The sequence below is a fragment of the Leptonychotes weddellii genome, chromosome 15, assembly GCF_054177405.1.
Source record: "Leptonychotes weddellii isolate Sample4059 chromosome 15, ASM5417740v2, whole genome shotgun sequence".
In the NCBI taxonomy this organism is placed as follows: domain Eukaryota; kingdom Metazoa; phylum Chordata; class Mammalia; order Carnivora; family Phocidae; genus Leptonychotes; species Leptonychotes weddellii.
In genome coordinates this window covers 19,202,570-19,229,380 of record NC_138383.1, presented here as the reverse complement: position 1 = coordinate 19,229,380, position 26,811 = coordinate 19,202,570, and the positions used below count along the sequence as shown (strand labels likewise).

The following is a 26,811-nucleotide window of genomic DNA, read 5'->3' as shown; positions in this document are numbered from 1 at the left end:
GGGTCTGCACTGGGCGTGGAGCCTACTTTAAAAAAAAATGGAGAAGACAATGCTAGTAGGGAAAACAGGTGATTAATTTGCTAGTGTCTGTGTCAGTCTTAGATCTCTTAAGATTTTGGCTTAACATGCAGAAAGAGCATTTGGAGGCAAGTAAGTTATCAAATTTGAGAGCCAGGAATTGGCTTCTAACTTGCCATATAACATGGCAAAGTTATAAGAATTTAGAATGGCTATACTAAGTACTTGGTTCTACTTAGTAAATGTCCTTTTGTTTTTTTAGGGGATGATTAGTTGAAGATAACACTATCTCCAGTAGGTCTTGGGATGGATTATGAAGATCATTTCTTGCAGTCAGTGGCAGTGGCCCTTGTAACATTGGAGATAACCCCAAAACAAATCGTCTGTCTGGTGGCCCTGGATACAGCTTCTTCCTGCCATCGTTAGCCCACAGTATTCTGTTCCCCATATGCAGGTTTGGGAAACTTAACAGGTTCAGATTCAGAGGTTTTGACTCTGATCCAGGGCTTTGATTGTGGTAACAAACAGGATTATTTGGAGTTGTGTTTAATCTTGTCTCAGATACTTCTTTACTGAAGAATGTCTTGAAGTTTGGCAAATCTGTATATCTAAGGAATGCATATTGATTTCCGTGTCACCTTTCTTATAATTGGTTTTCAAAAAAATTTTTAGTTTTTTGAACTTTGTGGATTCAGATTAAGCTCCATTTAGATTTTGAGGCTCTTTGGTGAAAATAATTTGTTTTTAGTCAGTATTTATATTCAGTACAAATTCGTTGACCTACTTTCTAAGCATATAAAAATGCTGAATTCAGTAATCCCTTTTTTCTCCCAATAATCCCTTCTTTTTTTTTTTTAAGATTTTACTTATTTATTTGACAGAGAGAGACACAGTGAGAGAAGGAACACAAGCAGGGGGAGTGGGAGAGGAAGTAGCCTTCCCACTGAGCAGGGAGCCCAATGCAGGGCTGGAGCGGGATGCAGGGCTCGATCCCAGGACCCTGGGATCATGACCTGAGCCGAAGGCAGACGCTTAACGGCTGAGCCCCCCCAGGTGCCCCTCCCAGTAATCCTTTCTGACTATGAAAACATTCTCCATATGTCCAAATTGGGACAGTTAGTTGCAAAAAAAGGTGGGAATTTTCTTCTAAAGTGGTATAATCTAGTATGGGACAGGCTATCTGAGATTTGTGGATAAGTGAGTTTTCCTTCCGTCTACTTCTGCCTCCCAGTGCTCAGCTAACAGTCAGGATCACAAAGTCGTTTAACCTCCATCACTGTCTTAGAAATAAGGATAGGACTGTCTTTAGCAAATTTTATTTATTTATTTATTGTTTAAGAAGCTTAATTTTATTGTTAGTAATCTCTACACCCAACGTGGGCTCGAACTCACAACCTTGAGATCAAGAGTTGTACACCCTTCCAACTGAGCAGCCAGGTGCCCCTGGCAAATTTTATTTTTTAAGTAGATAATACATTCACATGGTTCAAAATTTGAAAATTAAAGAAGAATGTACACTGAATAGTCTGTCTTTTCTGCTTGTGTATTCATCAGTCCAGTTTATCTTCCCAGGGACAGCTGATGTGTTCAGTTCCTTAAGATCCTTTCCAGAGATGACATACACATATAAAGCGTGTGTGTGTGTGTATCTTGCTTTTTCTTCTAAACAAATGTAGCACGCTGTTAGTACTGTCTGCATTTTTTTTTTTTTTAAGATTTTATTTATTTGACAGAGAGACACACAGAGCAGGAATACAAGCAGGGGGAGCGGGAGAGGGAGAGGCAGGCTTCCCGCCGAGCAGGGAGCCCGATGTGGGGCTCGATCCTAGGACCCCAGGATCATGACCTGAGCCGAAGGCAGACGCTGAACGACTGAGCCACCCAGGCGCCCCAGTACTATCTGCATTTTTAAAAAACTTATTTTGGCAGTCATTCCATATAAGCAGTAAGGAGATTTTGGCACCTGCCCTATACTGGTAGACATTTTAAATATTTTCAGTCTTACGCTATTACCAATTATGCCCCAGTGAATAACCATATATATTTGGCTCTTAGCATGAGTGACTGTATCTGTAGGGTAAATTATAAGTAGAATTGCCAAAGCTGATGTGTTTTTAGCCCTGTTACTCATTTATTTGCCAAGAACTTTTGAGCTCCTACCGTGTGACAAGCACTGTGCTTCATGAGTGAACAGAACTGACTCAGCCCTTGCACTCATGCAGCTGTATGGTCTGGTGGGGAAGACATCCGTTAAACAGTAATTAATTACTGCTGCTGTAAATCCTGTGGAAACAGCTAATGGGAAGCCTAACCAGGTTGATGGAGAAACAGTGCAAAGAGGGAATGTCCTTAAGGAATTGACGTTTAAGGCTGAAACCTAAAGGATGAGGGGCAGACCAAAGAGTGTTGCAGATGGAGAGAAGGGCATAGGTGGAGGTCCTGAGGAGGGAAAGAACATGGCTGTTTTGAAGAATTGAAGGAAGTAAGTTCCAGTGTGTCTGAGCTTGGGGAGTGAGAAGCAGAGAGGTAGGAGGTAAGGCTTCAGGGATGTGAGGTCTCCAAAAAAACCACATAAATAACAGTGAATTTTGAGACCAGTCTTTACAGGAGAGATTTTTTTTTTAATTAACATATAATGTATTATTGGTTTCAGGGGTACAGGCCTGTGGTTCATCAGTCTTAATACACAGCACTCACCACAACATACCCTCCCCAATGTCCATTACCCAGCCACTCCATCCCCCCACTCCCCTCCCCTCCAGCAACCCTCAGTTTGTTTCCTGAGATTAAGAATCTCTTATGGTCTGTAGGAAAGATTTTTTCTTTGTCAGTTTTTTTCACAGATACTGATTTACTAGTGTTGATGCTGAAGTCATCAGTATTGTAAAGAAATCTGATGCCTGTACATAGAACATGTTTTCTGTAAGAACCTTTTTGGGGTGGCTGGGTGATGGACATTGGGGAGGGCATGTGCTATGGTGAGCGCTGTGAATTGTGTAAGACTGATGAATCACAGACCTCTACCCCTGAAACAATACATTATATGTTAATTTAAAAAAAATGGAGAAAAAAAAACTTTTTTGGATAAAGGCTGTTCTTTGAGTCTTGATTTCTTTTAGGTCCAGCAAGCACCCAATCTTGTCAGATTATGGGGGATGATGAGATGGTTAGTTTCCCACACCTGCTATTTAGGAACAGAAAACCTATTTACTTCTTGAGAATATCGACTGTTTTTTGTAAGCCTCATAGGGCTAGAGAGCATAGATGTTCTCATTATGAACTGGTGAATATAATACTCTGTCGTACCCATCATCTAGGCCGTATGTCTTAACATGATGCATAACGCTTGTTGGATGTACAAATGAATCAGTAGCCCAAGGGGTCATTATAACTCTGAATATATGAAAGCATTTTTATCTGCAAGTGTATTGACTTTTGTTCAGAAATCACAGTACTCTTGCTCAAAGCCCAGATGGTCCTGTTTGATTTAGTACCTTTCCTGTGTAATTGGATCAGCTTGTCCTGTTTTCATAACTTAAAGTAGAATCTTGGTTTAGCAGCCCAACACTAGTGAGCAAGGAATGAAAATGTGCAAATTTTTCTAGCATTTCAGCAAGAAGCGTCTGTGTATCTGATGGCTTAAGGGCATTAGAGCAACAATGAAAGTGACAGCTTTGTTATTAGATTATCTGTGGTGAGTTGGGACTTAATATATTATCTTTGAAATGAGGCGTGACACTTCTCTCCATGTGAAGTCTGGATCAACATTTTATAGAGCATCTGTTTAAGTTTTCTTTCAGGCCTTTTCTAATGGAGACTGTCATCACTGGATTTGCCTTCTGACTGTTCTCTGTATAGGCTTTTCCACTTGTCTGTCAGGGGTGTGTGGAATGAAGGCTGGCACATGGAAGCTGAGGCCTGGTCACATGAGACACGGCTACCCTACAGTGAGAAGAGCCGTTTTTTGTCATCAGTGACTAGGTTTCAGCCTCCCTTGTAAGCAGCCTTTTAATCTAATTAACAGTTTCTTTAAAACAGTTTCTTAGAACTTCTAGAGATATTTTGACCACAGATGTTGGTTGTTTTTGTTTTTCAGTTAGTTGTGTTAAATCGAAAACAAAACCTAAAAAAGGAGCTAAGGTAATTGATTTTAAGATCTGTCCTTCTGTTTTTGTGCCTACCTTTGAAATTAATTTTGGTCGTGATTTCTTTTTTCTTTTTTTAAGATTTTTATTTATTTATTTGACAGAGAGAGACACAGCGAGAGAGGGAACACAGGCAGGGGGAGTGGGAGAGGGAGAAGCAGGCTTCCCGCCGAGCAGGGAGCCCGATGCGGGGCTCGATCCCAGGACCCTGGGACCATGACCTGAGCTGAAGGCAGATGCTTAACGACTGAGCCACCCAGGTGCCCCTTGGTCATGATTTCTTATAGTGGCCTGGAAGTTCCTCACATATCTGACATGTGGTAGAGTAAACTCTGTGGTGGTGAACGTTGTTAGGTGACAACCAGGCTGTGGCAGAGATTGAGGTCACATTAGGCAGCCTGCTTTCATTAGAGTTGAATCCGAGACGCAGGTTCTAGAATTAAGCATAATGGCCTTTTAATTATTTTGGTTGGTTTGGGATTTTCTGCTGTTCTTAATTACATTGGTAACAGATCCATTACAGACCTTATGTTTTGAAATTTTGGTCAGTCTGAAGTTTGGTTTTGCTTAGTGTTAGGATTTTTTGGTTTTTAGTAATTAAATGTTTGGATTTTTTTTTTTTTTTTAAAGATTTTATTTATTTATTTGACAGACAGAGACACAGCGAGAGAAGGAACACAAGCAGGGGGAGCGGGAGAGGGAGAAGCAGGCTCCCCGTGGAGCAGGGAGCCCGATGCGGGGCTCGATCCCAGGACCCTGGGATCATGACCTGAGCCGAAGGCAGACGCTTAACGACTGAGCCACCCAGGTGCCCCTAAATGTTTGGATTTTTTCATTTTCATAGTAAGAATACATAATTTAAACATTCAGTAGTATAAAAGACTTACAATTAAAAGAACAGCTGCTCCATCTTTCCTTAATTGTCCTCAGTCACTTTTAATACTTCAGTGGTTTTTTTTCTGATGCATATTATTTCCATATTTTTACATAGTATGCTTATACTATGCTTATACAGTATGTTTATACTGTGATTTCTTGTTTTTTCCAGTCTTAGATATTATCTGTTGAATTTCTACTATGGAAGATGATTTTGCATTTTTTTGAAGATTTTTTAAAAAGATTATGTATTTATTTTATATATAGCGAGAAAGTGTGCGCACACATGTGCAAGCTGAGTGGGGTTGCGGGGAAGGGCAGAGGGAGAGTGGGAGAAGCAGACTATTCACTGAGTGTGGAGCTCAACACAGGGCTTGATCCCACGACCCCTGAGATCATGACCCAAGCTGAAATCAAGAGTGGGATGCCTGACTGAGCCACCGAGGTGCCCCAAAGTTTTTTTTATTTTTAAGTAATCTCTACACCCAATGTAAGGCTCAAACTTAACCCTGAGATCAAGAGTCACATGCTCTACCAACTGAGCCAGGCAGGTGCCTCTGATTTTGCATTCTTATACTACTACCTACCCTCAACCCTTCCTGCTATCCTCCTAATACAGTTTTGATTAAATCAATATTTTGTATGTTTTTATATATCAGGGTTCAATCAGAAAAACAAACCATTTTTGATATTTCAAAGAGGATATTAGATGCTTACAAAATCATTGGAAGGTTATGGGAACGCCACCTTGTAGGGATTTCAAAGAAACTGCTACTATTAATAATCTTTGGGATCTTAAAAGCAGGCAATTTGTAGAATATTGGAAACTTGCAAAACCACATGTCTTGTCATCTGTTAGAGGCCACACACCTGCTTATTGCTACTAGAAGAGCAATAATGGCACATACCTTTCTTACATCTTCTAGGTCTTGAATGAATGACTCTGTACTGATGGAATTTATTTATTTATTTATTAAGATTTTATTTATTTATTTGACAGAGAGAGAGTTAGCGAGAGCAGGAACACAAGCAGGGGGAGTGGGAGAGGGAGAAGCAGGCTTCCTGCCAAGCAGGGAGCCCGATGCGGGGCTCGATCCCAGGACCCCAGGATCATGACCCGAGCCGAAGGCAGACGCCCAACGGCTGAACCACCCAGGCGCCCTGTACTGATGGAATTTAAACCACAACCCTGGGGCGCCTGGAGGGTAGAGGTAAATGTAGCCTAAAGAAGAAAAATTGACATCCAATATAATGACTGTCTGTACTGTGATTATACTGTATTTCCTGACACATTTTCCCTTTAAGTATAATAATCACTATTCTTTGTTTTTCTTTTTTTCTTCCTTCCTTCTGCTTGATTTATTGAGTACCAATTGCCGATTCATCCCTAAACTCTGACAAAGTATAAATCTCTTTTCAGTACAAATACTTTAGTGGACCCTCTTTCGGAGGCTTTATGAAAAAGGGTTCCAGGGGCGTCTGGGTGGCTCAGTTGTTAAGCGTCTGCCTTCGGCTCAGGTCATGATCTCAGGGTCCTGGGATCGAGCCCCGCATCGGGCTCCCTGCTCGGCGGGAAGCCTGCTTCTCCCTCTCCTACTCCCCCTGCTTGTGTTCCCTCTCTTGCTGTGTCTCTGTCAAATAAATAAAATCTTAAAAAAAAAAAAAAAAATTGCGTCTCTCCTTTAAAAAAAAAAAAAAAAGAAAAGAAAAAGGGTTCCATCGGAGGGGGTGCATTTTGGGGGACCTTGCATGTTTCTGCCCACACACTGGTTGGAAGTTTGACTAGATATAAAATGTTATATTGGAGATGGCATTTCTTTGGAAATTTTAAGCCTCGTTTTGTGATCTTCTAACTTTTAATAGTAGTATTGTGAAGTTTGATGTTACTCTGATTCTGGATTCTTTGTATGGAATTTGTTTTTTGTTTTTTTTTTTTAAAGATTTTATTTATTTGACAGAGACACAGTGAGAGAGGGAACACAAACAGGGGGAGTGGGAGAGGGAGAAGCAGGCTTCCCGCCGAGCAGGGAGCCTGATGTGGGGCTTGATCCCAGGATCATGACCTGAGCCAAAGGCAGAGAAGGCGGATGCTTAACAACTGAGCCACCCAGGCACCCGTGGAATTTGTTTTTTCTTTGAAAGATTTTAGGGTGTTGTCTTTACCCCAGGTATTCTGAAATACAATGATATGTGACTGTGTACCTTTGTGTGACTATTCTAAAATTCATCATGCTTGGCATTCAGTGAGCCTTTTCAGTCTGAAGTGTATTTCGATCTGTCCTGGGAAATTTTCTTGTACTATATTTTTGATAATGTATTCTTTGATAGTTCTCTCCTTTGTCTTTCTGGGAACCCCTGTTATCCAGATGGTGAAATTCCTACACTGGTCTTCTTAATTTTTTTTTCCTCGTGATTTTGTCTTTTTTTTTTTTTTTTTCTCATTCAGTTTTCAGATATTCTGAGTTTTTTCTTCCAGCTCTTCTATTGTATTTTTAATATTTGCTATTGATGTTTTAAATTTCCAGGAGCTCTTTTTGTTCTCAGAATTTATATATAAGTATTTTTACATGTTGTTAGGAATTCTGTTTTGTTTACTTTGATTCCTGTCTTTCCTGTTAGAGATTTCCTTCAAATATCTGGTAATTTTTGGCTGTTTACTTTTGAGAGTGAGGCAGTTACAAGCTCTGAGTATGGAGCCCTGGCTCATCAAGTGGTAGGCATCACTGTAGATTGTATTGGCAGCTGATCGTTTTCCTTGGAGAGGACTTCTCTAGTCTCCTGCTAGAGAAGACAAGCCCAGCAGCAGGTGTTTTGGAGCCAAGTGGGGGAACAGAGCTGGGGAGGGGAAGAGGTCTCATCGTTGAGTAGATAGAGGTTCACTCGATCTCCCTGTTTTCATTTTGGTATTCTTGCCCTAGGCTGTAACTGCTCACTTGGTTCAGAGGCCCTCTGCCTGGCAGCATGAGCAAGGGACAGAGGGGATCTCTTTTATGTATGTATGTATTAATTAATTAATTAATTAATTTGACAGAGAGATAGTGAGAGCAGGAACACAAGCGGGGGAGAGGGAGAAGCAGGCTTCCCGCCGAGCAGGGAGCCCGATGTGGGGCTCGATCCCAGGACCCTGCGATCATGACCTGAGCTGAAGGCAGAGGCTTAACGACTGAGCCACCCAGGCGCCCCGAGGGGATCTCTTTCTTACATAGACTTTTAGTCAGTTCTCCTGTTCTAGCCCCTCCAACCCCACTTTGTTCAGAGGTACCAGGTGCCTTCAGTTTCTGAGCTTTTTCTGAGTTTTCTGTGGTGGGAATTTACTTTCTGCTGCAAGCGTTTAACTTTTTCCTTTCTGCGAGGTTACTTGTCACTAGTGCATGTGCCTTCCAGCTTCCAAAATTTTGTTGACATCTTTCTGCTGTTGCATCCTTTTCCATTTTCTTTGTTTTTTAAGGCTTATGAGTTTAAAAACATCCCTTTGCTGTTATTTTAATGGTGTTTCATGAGGGAACACTGATAAATGCCTTCCACACATTTATGTTTAACCAGCATATTCATCAGCTTTTCCTTGCTGCTCTCCATTCAGTCACAATAGTGTTGGTGTAATTGAGTACTAATACTCCTTCAGAACACTGTTTTTCAGACTTCCCTAAGACCAAGAATTACTTAAGGTGCTTGTTGAATATATAGATCTCTCTGCTGGAAGATTTCTGATTTTTTTTTTTTAAGATTTTATTTATTTATTTGACAGAAAGAGACACAGGGAGAGAGGGAACACAAGCAGGGGGAGTGGAAGAGGGAGAAGCAGGCTTCCCGCTGAGCAGGGAGCCGGATGCGGGGCTCGATCCCAGGACCCTGGGATCATGACCTGAGCCAAAGGCAGACGCTTAACGATTGAGTCACCCAGGCACCCCAGATTTCTGATTTTAGTAGGTCTGGATTAGGGCCCAGGCATGCGTGTGTGTGTGTATGGTTTTTTTTGAAGATTTTATGTATTTATTTGACAGACACAGTGAGGGGGGAACACAAGCAGGGGGAGTGGGAGAGGGAGAAGCAGGCCTCCTGAGGAGCAGGGAGCCCGATGCGGGGCTCGATCCCAGGACCCTAGGATCATGACCCGAGCCAAAGGCAGACACTTAATGACTGAGCCACCCAGGCGCCCCATGGGTGTGTGTTTTAAACAAATACCCTAAGATGGGTTTTATCTTCAGGCAAGTTTGGAAACTGTTTTAGAAGGGTCTTCTAAACCTTTATTACTCCCAAGTCTCTGAGGCAAACTTCTCAGGCTCCACGTAATACTGCTTTTGTATTCAGACTGTGTTTTAGTCTGTCTGGCATTGGTCTGGATTTCTAAATTAGAGTGTGTGTCCTTCATCTGGTTAACTCTCTTCTCTGGTGAAAAGCTGGCTAATGTTAATAACTTTGGCCTTGTGTGACTCCCATTTTTTTTAGCCAGCACTTCTAGACCCATTGCTTGGTTGCTTGGTTCCTGGCCTGTGTGGGTGGGGAGGAAGTATTAGTTATGAACATTGAGCTACTCTCTGCATCATTTCACTGTCCAAATCCAAGAATTTGTTAAATTTTTTTTGAAGTGGAAAATTGACTCAGGCTTTGAAAACAGATGTACTAATTATCTGCCTTGGATTTATGCAGCATCATTTTTGGAGATATTAAAAGCTGTGATTTGAAGTTTGTTTTTAACTTTGATAATATGAAAGGGCACATTCTCTTCTCCTTCTTGTATTATGGATTCCTAAGGCCCAGAAAAGAAAAATGGCTGTATCTTTTACTACCAGTCTGTAAGGCATCTGGAAATGAGGTGTTCGCAGCTGGTCCTTGGTTGCTGTGAATTGCTTGGCAGTCAGGAACCAAACAGTACATGTTTTACAATGTTGTAGAGGCCAAGTGTAGGATCCTAGTTCTTAGTTCTTGGAAATCTTGTGGCTGTTACTAGCCAAAATATAGCCTAAGGAAGTCATGTTGGCTCTCACATGGAGCTGATTTACATTCTAAGATGAATAGCTCCATAGAAACAGCAAGTTCCTTTGAAACGGTTTTGGTGAGTGAAGTCATGAAAACAATGTGAAATCTAAAGTATTACTGTCTCGGGCGCCTGGGTGGCTCAGTTGGTTGAGCGGCTGCCTTTGGCTCAGGTCATGATCCTGGGGTCCCGGGATCGAGTCCCACATCGGGCTCCCTGCTCGGCGGGGAGTCTGCTTCTCCCTCTGACCCTCCTCCCTCTCATGCTCTCTGTCTCTCATTCTCTCTCTCTCAAATTAAAAAAAAAAAAAATTTGAAGTATTACTGTCTCAACAGATTATTGTTCACTGGCTGTGTTATGAAGCACTACTTTGAACTGTTACTGATTTACTGCAGTTGACTATTTCTGTACACCTTCCCCCACGTTTCCAGTACTGTAGTGTTTTCACATTAACAGGATTTTCTTTTTGCTTTGAGGGGTGTAGTAGGGGCCGATGATGTTTGGTGAGGTGATTCCCTGATCTCTGTTTAGGATGATTTTCAGATATTTAATTTACAGTTTCTCTTGCATTAATTAATCTCTATCCATCTTTTTTTATGAAGCCATTCTTTGCAGCTGTGGTTATTTAATTGAACTAAGAGTAGACTTCTCATTGATTTGTCATCATTTTAGATAAGAGGACTTGGCTCCTGAGTATGTGGGAATAACCCATGGTATCTAATATTTACTACATCAAGTAGTATGTGACTAAGTAGACTTCTGAGTTTGTGTTTTTAGGGCTTTGTTTAATTAATTAATTTGTTTATTTTTAATTTATGTATTTGACAGAGACAGAGAGAGAACACAAGCAGGGGGAGCAGCAGAGGGAGAGGGAGAAGCAGGCACCCTGCTGAGCAGGGAGCCCGATTCGAGGCTGGATCCCAGGACACTGGGATCCTGACCTGAGCCAAAGGCAGACACTTAACCGACTGAGCCACCCAGGCCACCCTATTTATTTATTTTAAAGATTTTATTTATTTACTTGAGAGAGAGAGCACAGAGGGAGGAGAAGCAGACCCCCGCTGAGCAGGGAGCCCAATTGTGGGGCTTGATCCCAGGACCCTGGGATCATGACCCGAGCCAAAGGTAGACACTTAACTGACTGAGCCACCCAGGTGTCCCTGTTTCTAGGGTTTTAAACAAACCTAGGACAAGAGGAGTGTCATATTAGGAGGAAAAGCTGCATCGTTGGGATGTGTACTTAACGTTTCTTATTAGAGAAATTATATTGAAAGGATTTCATCATACAGTTACATATCTTTATTCTACGTCTTTCCTTTTCTCTTTCAGGCTTGTGTGCTGCTTGTAACAGTGAAAAATCATTGATGTGGAGAGTTAAACATTCAGGTTTAGTTGTAGGAGTTGTAGGATTTTCAGTTTAAATATTCATGGTGCAGGGCCCCTGGGTGGCTCAGTTGGTTAAGCGACTGCCTTCGGCTCAGGTCATGATCCTGGAGTCCTGGGATCGAGTCCCGCATCGGGCTCCCTGCTCGGCAGGGAGTCTGCTTCTCCCTCTGACCCTCCTCCCTCTCATGCTCTCTGTCTCTCATTCTCTCTGTCTCAAATAAATAAATAAAATCTTTAAAAAAAATAAAAAATAAAAAAATACATATTCATGGTGCATATGTGATTTTTTTTTTTATTACTTGTTTTGGATCAATCAGATTTGCTGCATAGTTGAATTTCCCTGATGGAAAATGCCTGCAGTTGGAAAAATGATTTTTTACCCTTTGTGGAGTAACCTTGGAGTTTTAATTAATTCCATCTCTATGCATGACAGAAATCTGTTTCACCGGAGGTTTGACTGAATTGAATTTCAAGGGGAAGGTAGCACCTTCTCCATTGAGAGAAGAGGGCTGTGGATTATTTTTAAAACTATATAAAGCTTTTTTTGCACGGGTTAGGGGAAGGGTGGTAAGGTATCTGTAACATGAAAGTTATTCTAGTCTGTTTCTTTTTATTTAGAGAAACCAAAATGTTTTAGTGGAAGCCCTCCACTATATTCTGTCCTAGAACACAGAAAAGCGTGTTCATAATTCTGTGTTGACATCCGTTCCCACGTAAGTATAGGAACCTGTTTGGCTCCTGCTGTTTGTTAGTCTCCTGGAGTGAGTGGCATGTGAATACTCTTAGGTAGCTCCTGGCACTTCTCCCATGTTGGGGTTCTTTGGTTTGGGAACTGGATGCCATTGTGTTTACTGTGGTAATGAACTCCTACCTTGCCGTGCTGTACTGCTTTTCAGGAGCAAAATTGAAGGGCAGGTGGACAGGCAGACATTATCATCAGGTGATTTTTAACCCTGGAAGGCTTCCAGTTAGTATCTGGGTCCCTAGCTGTGCTTAAACCAAGCGATCAAGTACAGTCTGTGGGATTGATGAGATAACTGATTGAACTTGTTTACTTTGGGCATGGAACTGTTAGTTGGTTTAAACTTCTTTGGTATAGGCATATTGGATGGAGAAGGATACTAGTTTTAAGGGATTTGGAGAATGGCCTGTAAGGTCTCAGATTTCCTTCTACCACTCTTGTCTGTACTCTGTTCTCGCTACCCTGGCTTTCTTACTAGTTCTCTGACATGTCAAGCTCGTTCCCATCTCGGGCTTTTTACTTGCTGTTTTTTAATTCTTGGAGTGCTCTTCCCCCAGATGTTCATAGGGGTTGCTCTGCTCATGGAGAGACTTCTTTGTGGAGAGCCAGCCCCCCTCCCTGTAACCCTATCTAAGAGAACATTCCTCCATACTCCTACTTTCACCCTTCATGATTCTTTCTTTTTTTTTTTTTCTTTCTTTTTATCAGTAACTGAGATATGAGATTTTATTTGTTTTCTTGTTTATCTCCTCCCCTAGAATGTAAGCCCTAGGATTGTAGAAACTTGTTCAGCCTCTAGAACTGGGTTTATCAACCTCAGCATTATTGACATTTTGGACTAGATTATTCTTTGTTGTGGGGGGGCTGTCCTAGGAATTATAGAATGTTTTCTATCCACTAGAGGTCAGTAACACTCCCTCGTCATGATAATCAAAAATGTCTCTAGACATTGCCGAATGTCTCCTGGGAGACAGAATCATTCCTCTTAGAACCATTGTTATACAACAATGCTTTGGCACCTAGTGGAGAAATATTTATTGAATGGATTAAGTGATGGGTGCTCAATAAATATTCACTGGATAATAAATTCATAAATGAATGAATTCAGCAAGTTAAAAACGTTTGGAGCACTAAACCAAGCACATAGCCTCCTTGTTTCTTCCTTTTCTCTTTTTCTTTTTTTAGATTTTATTTATTTGTCAGAGAGAACACATGCTTGCACAAGCAGGGGGAGCGGCAGGCAGAGGGAGAGGGAGAAGCAGGCTTCCCTGTTGAGCAAAGAACCTGATGTGGGGATTGATCCCAGGACCCTGGGATCATGACCTGAGCCTAAGGCAGACACTTAACCGACTGAGCCATCCAGGCGCCCCTCATTTTGAACTTGTTTGATGTGAATGTTTCTAGGGTTTGTTGTGTGGTTATGAACATTTGATTCATTAATGGGTTTTAATGTCTATGCTTGGAAAGTCTTGCCACCCCACCTACCTGGATTATTGAACCCACATTAGGCAAGGCTATAGTTCCTTCTGGCTGGGATTAAAGTACACCAAACACAAACCCCATTTTGCATTGTGACTTTCTTTGTTCCAAAGCAACTGATTTTCTATTTCTGCCAAACATTTATGTTCTATCTCTGATACTATTAGATTTATTTTGATTTGAACTGTTGAATCAGAATTCCATTGAGGGGAATGTCTAGAATCTTTCCTCTTGAAGACACAGCTCTCTTCTTTAGATTATCTGGAGACAAGAGTAGGCAGAGTTATTGGTCTTTCAGAGAGGATCTTGAAATGTCTGTTTCATCTGTCTCTCTGTTTCTTTAAATTTATTTATTTATTTGAGAGAGTGCACCAGTAGGGGGAGAAGGGGGCAGAGGGAGAGGGAGAAGCAGACTCCCCACTGAGCGAGGAGCCCAATGTGGGCCTCCATCCCAGGACCTTGGAATCACAATCTGAGCCGAAGGCAGACATTTAACCGACTGAGCCAGCCAGGTGTCCCTTCTCTGTTTCTTTATATTGGGGAGAGGTTTAATAGGATATTAAAGACTTGAACATGGGGGCACCTGGCTGGCTTAGCTGGTGGAGCCCTCAACTCTTGATCTCGGGGTTGTGAGTTCGAGCCCCACGTTGGGTGTAGAGATTACTTAAAAATAAAATCTTAAAAAATAAAAAATTGAACATGTATTTAAGAAAGGAGAGTGGGGTGCCTGGGTGGCTCAGTCAGTTAAGCATCTGCTTTCCGCTCAGGTCGTGATCCCAGCGTCTTTTGATCGAGCCCCACATTGGGCTCTCTGCTCAGCAGGGAGTCTGCTTCTCCCTTTCCCCCTCCCCTGACTCATGCTTGCGCTCTCTCCTTTTCTGAAATAAATAAATAAAATCTTTAAGAAAGAAAGAGAGGGGGGCGCCTAGCTGGCTCAGTTGGTAGAGCATGTGACTCTTGATCTCTGGGTCCTGAGTTTGAGCCCCATGTTGGGCATAGAGAGTACTTAAAAAAAAAGGGGGGGGAAAGAATTTTCTTATTGACATCCCAAATTCATATTCATATAACTGATTCCTGTAAGGTAAAACTAAGGCCTTTGAGACTTTGCTGAGGGAGGGAGCCTACTTTTTAAGGTCAGTTTTTTTTTCTCCCCTATGGGATTTTGTTGGGTACTTCAGTACAAAAACTGTAATTTACTTGGTAATCAAAGCTGAGATGAAAGGAAAGTGCTGTTACCTGAGGTCTCTTAGCATGAAAGTAGATAGCATTTAGATTTAGAATTAAAATTTTTTTTTCTTTTAAAAATAATTTGCAATTGAAACTTGGGTTTTATAGTAGCAGAATGCCATTTGAATAAAGGCCCCAAATGGTAGTGGTAACTAGAATACTTTTGAGATAATTTTAAATATATGAAAAAAGCAACAACTAAATTGGATTCTTCGTTTATCAAATGTGAAAGGTCAGTGTCTTTGTACTTGGGAAGTCTCCTACTCTTAAAATGTAGGAATACATATTTGGAATGAAATGTTAGGAAATTGAATAGAAAAATAGGTTTTGTTTTGAGGAATAGAAGAGAGTGCTTTTTAAAAGTGCATTGCTTGAGTTTTATGAAGACTTATCTCTGAATTCTGTGATAAATTTGACATCAGGAAGATTTGAAATAATGCTCTCTGAACTTGATTTCAAAGAAACTGACTCCTGAGGATGTGAATAGCTTATTCTATCACGGTTTCTAAGATAGAAGGGCTTAAAAAGGTAATGAGAATTGGTGTGTTGCTGAGCTGGAGGCAGCCTCACAATATTTCTGAAAATCAAGGACTCTGAAGAACACAGATGGTGAGGTTTGTAGTTCTAATTTAAAAGATCAGAAAGGAAATACTTAAAATTCTGGAAAGAACCCTTTTTTTCTTCTTAGGTTTAATCTCAGAAATGTTACTTTTTTTTTTTTTTTTAAGAGATTTTATTTATTTATTTGACAGAGAGGGAACACAAGCAGGGGGAGTGGGAGAGGGAGAAGCAGGCTTCCTGCTGATGTGGGGCTCGACCCCAGGACCCTGGGATCATGACCTGAGCCGAAGGCAGACGCCTAACGACTGAGCCACCCAGGCGCCCCAGGAATGTTACTTTTTAAAAAATTGCAGTACACAGTGCTTCCAGAAGGACTGAATTTGTCCTTTGATTAAAAGTAGTTGGTCGGGGTGCCTGGGTGGCTCAGTCAGTGGGCCGTCTGCCTTTGGCTCAGGTCATGATCTCCAGGTCCTGGGATCAAGTCCCACATCAGGCTCCCTGCTCAGTGGGGAGTCTGCTTGTCCCTTTCCCTCTGCCTCTCCCCTCCACTTGTGCTCTCTCTCTCAAATGAATAATGAATAAATGAAATCTTTTTTTTTAAGATTTTATTTATTTATTTGACAGAGACACAGCGAGAGAGGGAACACAAGCAGGGGGAGTGGAGGAGGGAGAAGCAGGCTTCCCTCCGAGCAGGGAGCCCAATGCGGGGCTCGATCCCAGGACCCTGGGACCATGACCTGAGCCAAAGGCAGATGCTTATGACTGAGCCACCCAGGCGCCCCTAAATAAAATCTTTTTATAAAAATAAATAAAAGTAGTTGGTCACTAAAATTTGTCATTCTGTGGGGCACCTGGGTGGCTCAGTTGGTTATGTGTCTGCCTCTTGATATCAGCTCAGGTCTTGATCTCAGGGTTGTGAGTTCAAGCCCTGCATTGGGCTCCATGCAGGGCATGGAGCCTACTTAAAAAAAATTGTCATTCTGTTATAAAACTTTATGAAGGGTTTTTGGTTCACTTGTTTTTAACTAAAGGTAGTTCTCAAAGCAGACCCTCTGCTTTGGTTTAGTGATTGTATCAATATTAAATTAGTTTGAATAAAGCTTTTGGGGATTTTCAGGGGAAGGAATGTTGTATTAATGTAAATTTACTTAAGTTGGGCTGCTCTTGGGAAACATAGAAAGAGCTGTTTGTATTCTATTAATAAAATAGAAATTTGGGGTGGGTTGAATTTTCATTTGGGGAAAATAGTAGGAAATTGCTACACCAAACCAGTTTCCATTGCAAATGTTTTTTGGGGTGATTAGTGAAATAGCAGGGGATCAGAAGATCTAGATTTGAGTCCTAAATCTGCAGTTTGCTACAGAATGATCTTGGGCAGGTGCCCTTAGATCAGTCTTTCTCTCTAGTGTGCATGCATGCGATTGCTCCCACTTCTGGAGCTTTAGTGTCCTCACCTGTAAAATGGGAGGCAGTGATACTCGACCATAGTGTATCATTGCATACTCAGTGTCAATAATAGCATGTCACTCATGCAGTCTTTGTGGAGGCAGAAGAAAGGTTGAGAAGCACTGCTGGTTGTCAGCACAAAAGCCTGTCTCTTGATGAAGGTGATTTTTTTTTTTTAAGTGGGTCTATTTTGAAATTGGAGTTTGAATTGAGCCTATTTTAAGAAGGCATCTGTAACTGTGTATTATATTAGTGGTCTTTTCCAGTGGATTGCTTTAAAATTTTTTTTTTTTAAGATTTTATTTATTTGTGAGAGAGAGAATGAGAGACAGAGAGCATGAGAGGGAGGAGGGTCAGAGGGAGAAGCAGACTCCCTGCTGAGCAGGGAGCCTGATGCGGGACTCGATCCCGGGACTCCGGGATCATGACCTGAGCCGAAGGCAGTTGCTTAACCAACTGAGCCACCCAGGCGCCCCTCCAGTGGATTGCTTTAAAAAAAAAAAGATGTGCCTTGCTAGAGAATTACTGTTTTGCCTTATAAACGGTGCTCACTGTTAGGCATAAGGTTGTTCCTCTAAGTGATTTCTTACTTTGTAGCATGTAGGTTGGATTACCTGTGGATATGAAAAGAATTAGGGACTTGTCTGAGTCTCTTTTCCCGATCATTCTAGGAGACCATTTCAGTCCTGGCAATGGCAAAGGTAGGTAGAACTGGAAACTCAGAAAAGGCAGGAACTGAGGTGACTGGAATTAGTTGAAAATGTTTGTTTCTGAATAGATTATTATTATTTCCTATTGTTTTCTGCTAGCTTTTTATTTTTTATTTTTAAAGATTTTATTTGAGGGGCGCCTGAGTGGCTCAGTCATTAGGCATCTGCCTTCAGCTCGGGTCATGATCCCAGGGTCCTGGGATCAAGCCCCGCGTTGGGCTCCCTGCTCCACAGGAAGCCTGCTTCTCCCTCTCCCGCTCCCTCTGCTTGTGTTCCCTCTTTCGGTGTGTCTCTCTCTGTCAAATAAATAAATAAAGTAAAAATAAAGATTTTATTTGGGAGAGAGAGAGGGGAGCGCATGAGTAGTGGAGAAGGGAGAGAGGGAGAGGGACAAGCAGACTCCCTACAGAGTGCGGAACCCGACACAGGTCTCGATCCCAGGACCCTGAGATCATGACCTGAGCCGAAGTCAGATGCTTGACCAACTGAGCTACCCAGGTGCCCCTCTGCTAGCTTTTTAAAAAAATGCTTTGGGGGAACTGTCAGAGTGAACCCAGAGAATTCAAACAGAAGAAAGTGTTTTTCTCTGTATCTTCCTTTTATTTTAAATTTGCATGCCCCCCCATTATAGATGGATCATGAGGATTTACTGTTTTGATCAGTTTTTATTTATTTTTTAAGATTTTATTTATTTGAGGGGCACCTGGGTGGCTTAGTCGTTAAGCGTCTGCGTTCAGCTCAGGTCATGATCCCAGAGTCCTGGGATCGAGCCCCGCATCAGGCTTCCTGCTCGGCAGGAGGCCTGCTTCTCCCTCTCCCACTCTCCCTGCTTGTGTTCCCTCTCTCGCTGTGTCTCTCTCTGTCAAATAAATAAAATCTTAAAAAAAAAAAAAAAAAGATTTTATTAGAAAGACCATAAGGTGGGGGAGGGGGGTGCAACAGGAGAGGGAGAAGCAGGGCTCAGTCCCAGGACCCTGAGATATGACCTGAGTCGAAGGCAGACACTTAACCGACTGAGCCACCCACGTGCCCCGATTTTGATCAGTTTTTATTTTTTAAAAATATTTATTTATTTATTTGACACAGAGAGAGAGAGCACAAGCAGGGGAGTGGCAGGCAGAGGCAGAGGGAGAAGCAGGCTCCCCGCAGAGCAGGGCGAGCCTGATGTGGGACTCGATCCCAGGACCCCGGGATCATGACCTGAGCCGAAGGCAGTCACTTAACCAACTGAGCCACTCAGGCGCCCTTGATCAGTTTTTAAAGTCTAGTATGATCCCTGGCAAAGAAAAACTAGACTTAGCTTTGAAACCAGACATCAGAAGGTGTTTTCCCTTGAAGGATGGTCAGCTGCTCAATTCTTGAAGTGAGTTCAGACACCATTCCCCATGGGAACCATTTAGCCAAAGTCTAGTTGTCCAAAGTGTACTGTCCAGTTCTTTGTGATTGGAGCAAAAAGCTCTTTTGGGCATCCAGCCTGTAGTGGCATTATTGGAAGGGTTAAGATTGTGAAGACCTTCACAGTCATGTTTCTGATAAATTCTACCCGCCTCTAAAGGTTCTTGGTTTTTAGAACCTTTGGAATATTTGCCCTTTACTTTCATCATTGAGAAAGTGTTTAAATGGTTTTGAGAGCATTGAGGGAAATGTTTAAGTGGTTACTCCTTTATTCACAGGGAAATTGTGATCACCTGTGTCAAGAGTTCAGAACCAAACTTCCTCAGTGGATTGCCATGCTGGTTTGATCTTTTAGGCTTGGCTTGGTACACATGGTCTCTCATCTGTGCTAGGGGCTACCTGTGAGATTTCCTGTGTCCTAATCTCATTAATCACCGTGCTTGGAAGCAGTTCTTCCCTGGATTAATTCGTGAAGTTGATTACCGTGTCTTGAACCTTTCTTGTCATCTGTAAGTTGTATTCCCAGTGATAATGTTATTTTGGCTCTGATTTGGAGGGGGGAGCAAGAAGTGGGATTTCTTTGGAACAGCTTTTTGGGTGAATTATTGTTCTTGAGTTTTAGTTTTATTTTTGCCCCCCACTTTAATGTCTTAGGGCAAGACAGTTCCCTGGTTTGTCTCATTTGTAAAGTGCGGATCACTAGCAGACTGTAACAGGAGGACAGCTGTATAGGTTTTTTTGTGACCTGATAAGTAGCTAAATTCTCACATGGTATTAATGCTCTGATCAGATTCCAAGGATGTGACTATACTGGGAGTCAGTAAACTATGGCCCACGAATCAGATCTGGTCCATAGTCTGTTTTAATAATGCCCATGAACCATGAATAGTTTTTACATTTTTAAAACGTAAAAATGTAGGGTTTTTTTTTTTTTTTTTTTTTAGTTTTTATGTATCTGACAGAGAGACACAGCGAGAGAGGGAACACAAGCAGGGGGAGTGGGAGAGGGAGAAGCAGGCTTCCCGCAGAGCAGGGAGCCCGATGCGGGGCTCGATCCCAGGACCCTGGGATCATGACCTGAGCCGAAGGCAGACACTTAACGACTGAGCCACCCAGGCACCCCTAAAAATGTAGTTTTAAAATGTAAAAATCAAGAGGATGAGAAGACAGGCCACACACTGGGAGAAAATATTTGCAAAAGACACATCTGATAAAGGACTGTTATCCAAAACAGACAAAGAATTCTTAAAACTCAACAATTAGAAAACAACCATATTGAAAACTGTGCAAAAGACCTAAACAGACACCTCACTGAAGAAAATACACAGATGGGAAGTAAGCATATGAAAAGAAGTTCAACTTCATATGTCATCAGAGAATTGAAAAATTACAACAGTGAAATTGCACTACTACAGACCTATTAGAATGGCCAAAATCTAAAACACTGAAAGCACCAAATGCTGACAAGGATGTGCAGCAGCAGGAACTCTCCTTCATTGCTGGTGGGAATGCAAAGCGGTACAACCACTTGGAAGACAATTTGGCAGTTTATTATACAATGTAACTCTTTACCATAGGATCTGGCAATCACAGTCAGTGGTATTTACTCAAATGAGCCAAAATTTATGTCCCCACAAAAACCTGCACAAGAATATTTATAACAGCTTTATTTATAATTAGTTAAAACTTGGAAGCAACGAAGATGTCTTTCAGTAGGTGAATGGATAAACAAACTGTTGTACATCCAAACAATGGAATATTATTCAGCACTAAAAAGAAAAGAGCTATCAAGTCATGAAAAGACATGGAGGAAACTTAATGAGTATTACTAATTGAAAGAAGCCAATCTGAAAAAGGCTACATATTATATGATTCCAACTGTATGACATTCTGGAAAAGACAGAACTGTGGAAACAGTAAAAAGGACCAGTGGTTGGGGGAAAGGAGGGAGAAATAGGCAGACACAGATTTTTAGGGCAGTGAAACTATTCTGTATGATGCTACAATGTGTGTAGTTGTCATTATACATTTGTCCAAATATATAAAATACAGGTTGCCAATATCTAATCAACGATTTTATTTTAAAGGAGATATTTCAAAATATAAAGGTTATCAAAAAGTTGAATATTTATAGTTACATCATGGGCTACTATTAACAGTGTAGAGCATAGAATATGTAAGACTTTGAATAGGAACTCTATGAAGTATAATAAACAGCAAGGCTATATGTCACTGTTTTGCCACTCTACAATGGCAACTGTACAATGTCTATGACCTGAGAGTCTTTCTTTTTTCTGTACCCAGAAACCACCAGGGGTAGAAACTTGGCCTCCTGCACAGGCCACTCACTGCTCCACCTCTGTTCGCAGGTACTGGGTACAGTCTGAGATTTTTTTAGTTGAGCGAAGTTTAATCTTTCTGAACACATAGGACATGTGCTTTCAGTGTTTAACATGATCTTAAGTTCTGAGTATAGAGGAGGGAAGTCGCAATGTGGACACAGTCCAGTCATCCTTCAACATGTGTTGACCTGTTGCAGTGCAATATGGGATGTTATTTTTACATCCAGGACAGAGGAGTTCACACTCTGGGAGAAAAAATTCACAGAATGGACACAGGGTTGTGGCCTCTTCTGTCTCGGATGTATCAGGTCTCCTGACCATGGCCTCGATCTTCTTTTTGTATTTGGCATCTATTTTGTTGTGGTACTCAGGCCTCATCAACATGGCTGCAAAGCTGAAAGCAGAGTTCTTGAGGCCTTCTTGGTGACACTCGATCACCATGGACGTCAGGATTGGCACAATGTGTGACGGAAACTTGCTGATGTTGGCCACCCGAATAAGCATACGTGCCCCTTTCATATGATCTCCATTTTTAACATGAATCTTCACTAGTATAGAAGATGCTGAATCATATGTGCAGAATCGTGAGGTTGGTGGCCATCTCAGAGGGAATTTTGATCTGGGATTTAAGTCCTGCATACATGCTAAAGAGAAGGTCGTGAGCATTCTGATAGTTTCCAGCAGACTGCTGTTCTCTGGCAATGATGATGGTGGTCCATGCGGTCTCTCGGTATTGCTTCAGGGCCATGTACAAGCGGAACAGGTACTTGGCATCCTTAGGCATGCCATCACTCTCTCCCATCAGATGGTCTGTTGGCAGACTGGTCAGCAGTTCATCTTTGGCCTGACCAGCAGTTTCAGTTGCCATTTCTGTTGCCGTATTATCTTCTGAGCTTGGACATTTGAGGAAATGTTTAAGTGCTCGTGAATATTGGCCACACAGCAAGAAGAATTTTCCAGCCTGAAAATGTCTTTTCTCCTTTAAAATATAAGGCGATGCTTTGTTAGTCTTCATTAGTGGTATTTTCAGAACCAGTAATGTCTGCATAGGTTTCCATTTTGTTGTGCTGCTGAGCCAGTGTGAAAGCTTCATTATTACATATGGGCATAACAAGAAACTGGATGGCAGACCCGTGGTCACCCAACTGTAGAAAAAACCTGGCTACCATTTTGTCGCCATCCAGAGACTGGATCTCTCTGACTTTGGGTGGTAATGAGGTATCGATTGTATCAAATGTCCAACTGCAGGATGTAGGTAGTGGGGGAGGCCGTGTGTGTGTAGGGGAAACAGGAGTATATGGGTACTCTCTGTACTTTTCTGCTCAATTTTGCTGTGAACCTGAAATTGCTCTAAAAAATAAAGCCTTATTATTAAAAAAATGTCAAAATAAAGAATAAAATGTGACAGACCATATGTGGCCTGTAAAGCCTAAAATATTAATTTTTTTTTTTTTTTAGGGAGAGGGAGAGGGGCAGAGGGAGGGAACCTTAAGCAGGCTCCACACCCAGCACAGAGCCTAATGCGGGACTTGATCTCACGACCCTGAGATCATGACCTGAGCCAAAATCCAGAGTCAGACTGAGCCCCCCAGGTGCCCCACTATTAGTATTTATTATCTGGCCTTTTACAAAAAAAGTTTACCAAGCCCTGGACTCTATCACAGAGGAACTAGGGGATGAGGTGCTTAGTTTCTCTCTCATGTCATGCCCTGTCCCCTAATTCTCCTGGGTACTCAGTGTCTCTGATGGCAGAGTTGTTCTCATTGAATTTACATTTCATTGCAGGTATATGAGTGACCTAAAGCTGCAAATTAAAACGGAGAGAAAGCAGTGCCAACTGCGAGCAGGGCAAGGATGCCAATTCCTCCACCCCCTCCACCGCCCCCTGGTCCTCCTCCACCGCCCACTTCTAATCAGGTAGGTAATCTTTCCACCTGGGTCTCTCAGAACCTTCATGGATACTTAGGGCTTCCTGGTGTAAGGCATACTCTACTCAAAGATATGTGGTGTAGAAAGATAGAGAATAGCTAAGTGAAGTCTGTGTTCATTAACTAGTTCTGATTTCTGAGAGATCCTCTTAGTACTGTAATGGCTTATCTTGTTTTCTTTTCCTGGTTCAGTCTAAATGGAGATTTGGACAGGTCACATCACAGTAGGAACTTGTCTTTTGCCCCTAAAACTATTTGTTCTATAAAGGTCAGTACAGCATTTCTCTGGCATCATTGAGGAAAGGGATGGCAACTCCTAGTGGTTGTTTCTTGCTACTATTCATCTCCTCCTCTTCTACTCCAAACAGTTCATCCTAAAGCCAAGTCCATCAAGTCTATCAGCCCATCAAAAAAGAAAGGAATTTCTGGAAAATACTATTAAGAAGACTTAAAGGTTTGATAATGGGAGGACAAAAAGCAGTGTGGTTTCTGAACCAAGTAGGCAACCGCTTTTACTATATGTGGATTGTGATATCTGGTGTCACATGAGAAAGAAGCAACCTGGGTGCTCTGTCTCATTTTTTTTAAGTTTTTATTTTTATTTTATTTTATTTTTTAATTTTTAAAAAGGTATTATTATTTTGAGAGAGAGAGTAGGGAGGGGGCAGAAGGAGAGAGAGAATCTCAAGCAGACTCCAAGGTGAGCACAGAGCCCGACATGGGGCTCGATCTCACGACCCTGAAGATCATGTCCTGAGCCAAAATCAAGAGTTGGACAGTTAACTGACTGAGCCACCCAGGCGCCCCTTAAGATTTTATTTTTAAGTAATCTCTACATTGAACTCACACCCCTGAGATCAAGAACTGCATGCTCTACTGACTGAAACAACCAGGTGTCCCTGCTTTATTCAATTTTGTAAAATTTAGAAGCGAAAGGAACTTAGGGAATGAATACCTTGGGGGGAGGGGGTTGTTATATAACAATGAGAAATAGTGCCCTAAAGTGTTGGTGTATGTGTGTGTTAGGTATTTAACAGATGAGAAGTACTGCCTTAAAGAGGAAAAGTGATTTGCGTAGCTAATTTATTTTAGAACTAGGACTAGAGTTAGGTCTGCCAACTTGTTTTTTTCCATAAGTTCTTGTTTTTAGACATTTTGTTTGAGGATATGTATGAACCCCCTTTCTGGATGAAATTTTACATGGAAATTACACTTAGATGGAAGTCTAATAAGTGAAGTAGATAAAAGCAGAGCTGCTCTGGTTATAGTGGGATGCAAGGACCCAGAATATATCCTTGGCTCTCTGTAACCTCTTGGATTACTGCCCTGCATCGTGCTTAGTCATTTACTCAATAGCCTTTTGTTGGGGGTTTACTGAGTTTCAGAGATTGGCTACGCATACGACTTAGAAAATCCAGATAACTTTACTTTATGCTTCTATATTGCTTGGTCCCAACAAGCTTTATTTATATAATTAAAAGAAAGAGAGGGAAAACATGCAGATAAGAAAAAGAAGCAAATAAAAATAATCTGTAATATCATCAACCAGAAAAGAGACAACTTCTGCCTTCGAAGGCTCCCAGCACAATGGGCAAGATAGACAAGTCAACAGGGAAATTCCATGCTTTGCAGAGATAAATGAAGGCCACAAAGAAGCATGCCTCACATACTGGCTGGAGGGAGTGGAGGCAGTCAGAGAAAGCTTCTAGCCAGGAGGTGATACTTGAGCAGAGTTTTAAAAGATGAGTAGTGTTTAGCCAGAAAGAGAAGAGGGAGGGCAGGCACTTGGTATTGAGGAAGTAGAATGAAAGGGTGCTGATTTGTGGGAAAGCATACCCAGGATTGGATCATGGCTTGAGGGGCCTGGTGGGAGATGAAGCCAGAGGCAAAGGCAGAGGGTTTTGGCTTTTTCTCTGGGCAGCGATGGGGAGGTAGTGTATTGTCAGCAGCAGGAGTCACCTGACTGGGCCTCTGTCAGAAAGGTCATCCTTCACAGTGTGGACAGTGGCTTGGGGTTGAGACTGGAGACAGGGAAGTCAAGACTTGGAGATAGAAGCCTATTACAGTTGAAAATCTGAGAGTTTGCACTAAAGCCATAAGGATGGAAGACGACGAGAGACAGTAAAATCTGACGGATTTGGTGACTGATGCAAGGAAGAGGAAGGAGGTTGGAACAACTGACTGTAGTTTGGGGATTGAATGATGGTGCCATTTCCAAAGCGAGGTTTGTGGAGGAGGATGTGAACTCAATTTTAGATATGTTGAGTAATGTTTTAATAATTTTCTCTTTACAAAAGTAATATATTCAAGAAATTTATGAACCATGGCTGGGGCGCCTGGCTGGCTCATTTGGTAGAGCGTGGAACTTTTGATCTCAGAGTTGTGAGTTTGAGTTCCACAGTGGGCGTAGAATTTACTTAAAAAAAAAGATGATTTATGAACTGTGGGTAAGGATAAAGGAGCTATTACCCGTAATCCAGCCATTCATAATAGTTTTGTGTATATCCTTTCCCTCCTTCCTTCCTTTTATCTCCTACTTTTTTAAAGTAGGCTGTGCTGTATGTACCTACTGATTTTTTTCCTTTTTCTCCCTCCCCCATGCTGCTATGCATACTGAGTTCTAATCTGCTGTTACTCATTAATACATGGTGAATGGCTTTTTACATCATTAAATGGTTAGTGATATCATTAAAAATTTTTTTTACTGTACTAACAATGTGGCAAAAATTAGAGAATGCCAACAAAAATAGAAAATATTAAGCTATTAATCATTAATCTTTGTTAACATTTTATATATTTTACATATTTATTATAGCAAAACTAGAAAATTCAAATAAATATAAAGAATTATTACCCCAAATTAACTTTTGTTGATATTAGTGTATATATCCTTCTGGAAATATTCGGTATGTCTGTACCTTTTTTTCTTTCAATACAACTACTGCTTATTGAGCACCAGACACTGTACTAAGCCCTTGAGAAGTGTTATTATCTCATTTAATTGTCAAAACTACCCGGTGAGATAGGTTTTACTATTATTCCTATTCTGTAGAAGAGAATATTAATCTTGTTAAATGTTTTGTAATATTCTTTACTTGATTGTGTCAAACATTTGCTGTCTAAAGATACTTCCACATCGTTAAGAGCTTAACTGGCATTTTCCCTTCTATGCTTATGCCATCAGTGTTCCTTTTGATTGAACTTGTAGATTATTTTCAGTTTTATGCTATTAATAACATCTTTGTGTACTTCTCTAGTTGTTTTCTTAAAGTTAATTCGTAGGTACAATTCTTGTGTAGACTTTTTATTTTTTTAATTTTTTAATTTTTTTTTAAGATTTTATTTATTTATTTGACAGAGAGAGACACAGTAAGAGAGGGAACACAAGCAAGGGGAGTGGGAGAGGGAGAAGCAGGCTTCCCGCGGAGCAGGGAGCCAGACGCGGGGCGCGATCCCAGGACCCTGGGATCATGACCTGAGCCGAAGGAAGACACTTAATGACTGAGCCACCCAGGCGCCCCTTGTGTAGACTTTTTAAAGGTGTTTGGTACAAGGGGTGCTTGGGTGGATCAGTCGGTTAA

At 41.5% G+C, this 26,811-nt stretch overlaps 1 protein-coding gene across 3 annotated transcripts in view; it reads left to right on the top strand.

The window, feature by feature from the left end:
* The window catches only part of WIPF2 (WAS/WASL interacting protein family member 2), a 50,005-nt gene that overhangs the window by 3,507 nt on the left and 19,687 nt on the right, over positions 1-26,811 (top strand). Inside the window, exons 2-3 of one of the 3 annotated variants that reach the window (XM_081805031.1) lie at positions 19,239-19,469; positions 23,088-23,219. In XM_081805031.1, the coding sequence (XP_081661157.1) occupies positions 23,157-23,219 (63 nt within the window). In that variant the 5' untranslated portion in view covers positions 19,239-19,469; positions 23,088-23,156. Of the gene's footprint in view, positions 1-11,672; positions 12,114-19,238; positions 19,470-23,087; positions 23,220-26,811 lie in introns of those variants that run through there. The other 2 variants (XM_081805032.1, XM_081805030.1) reach the window with 2 other exon arrangements.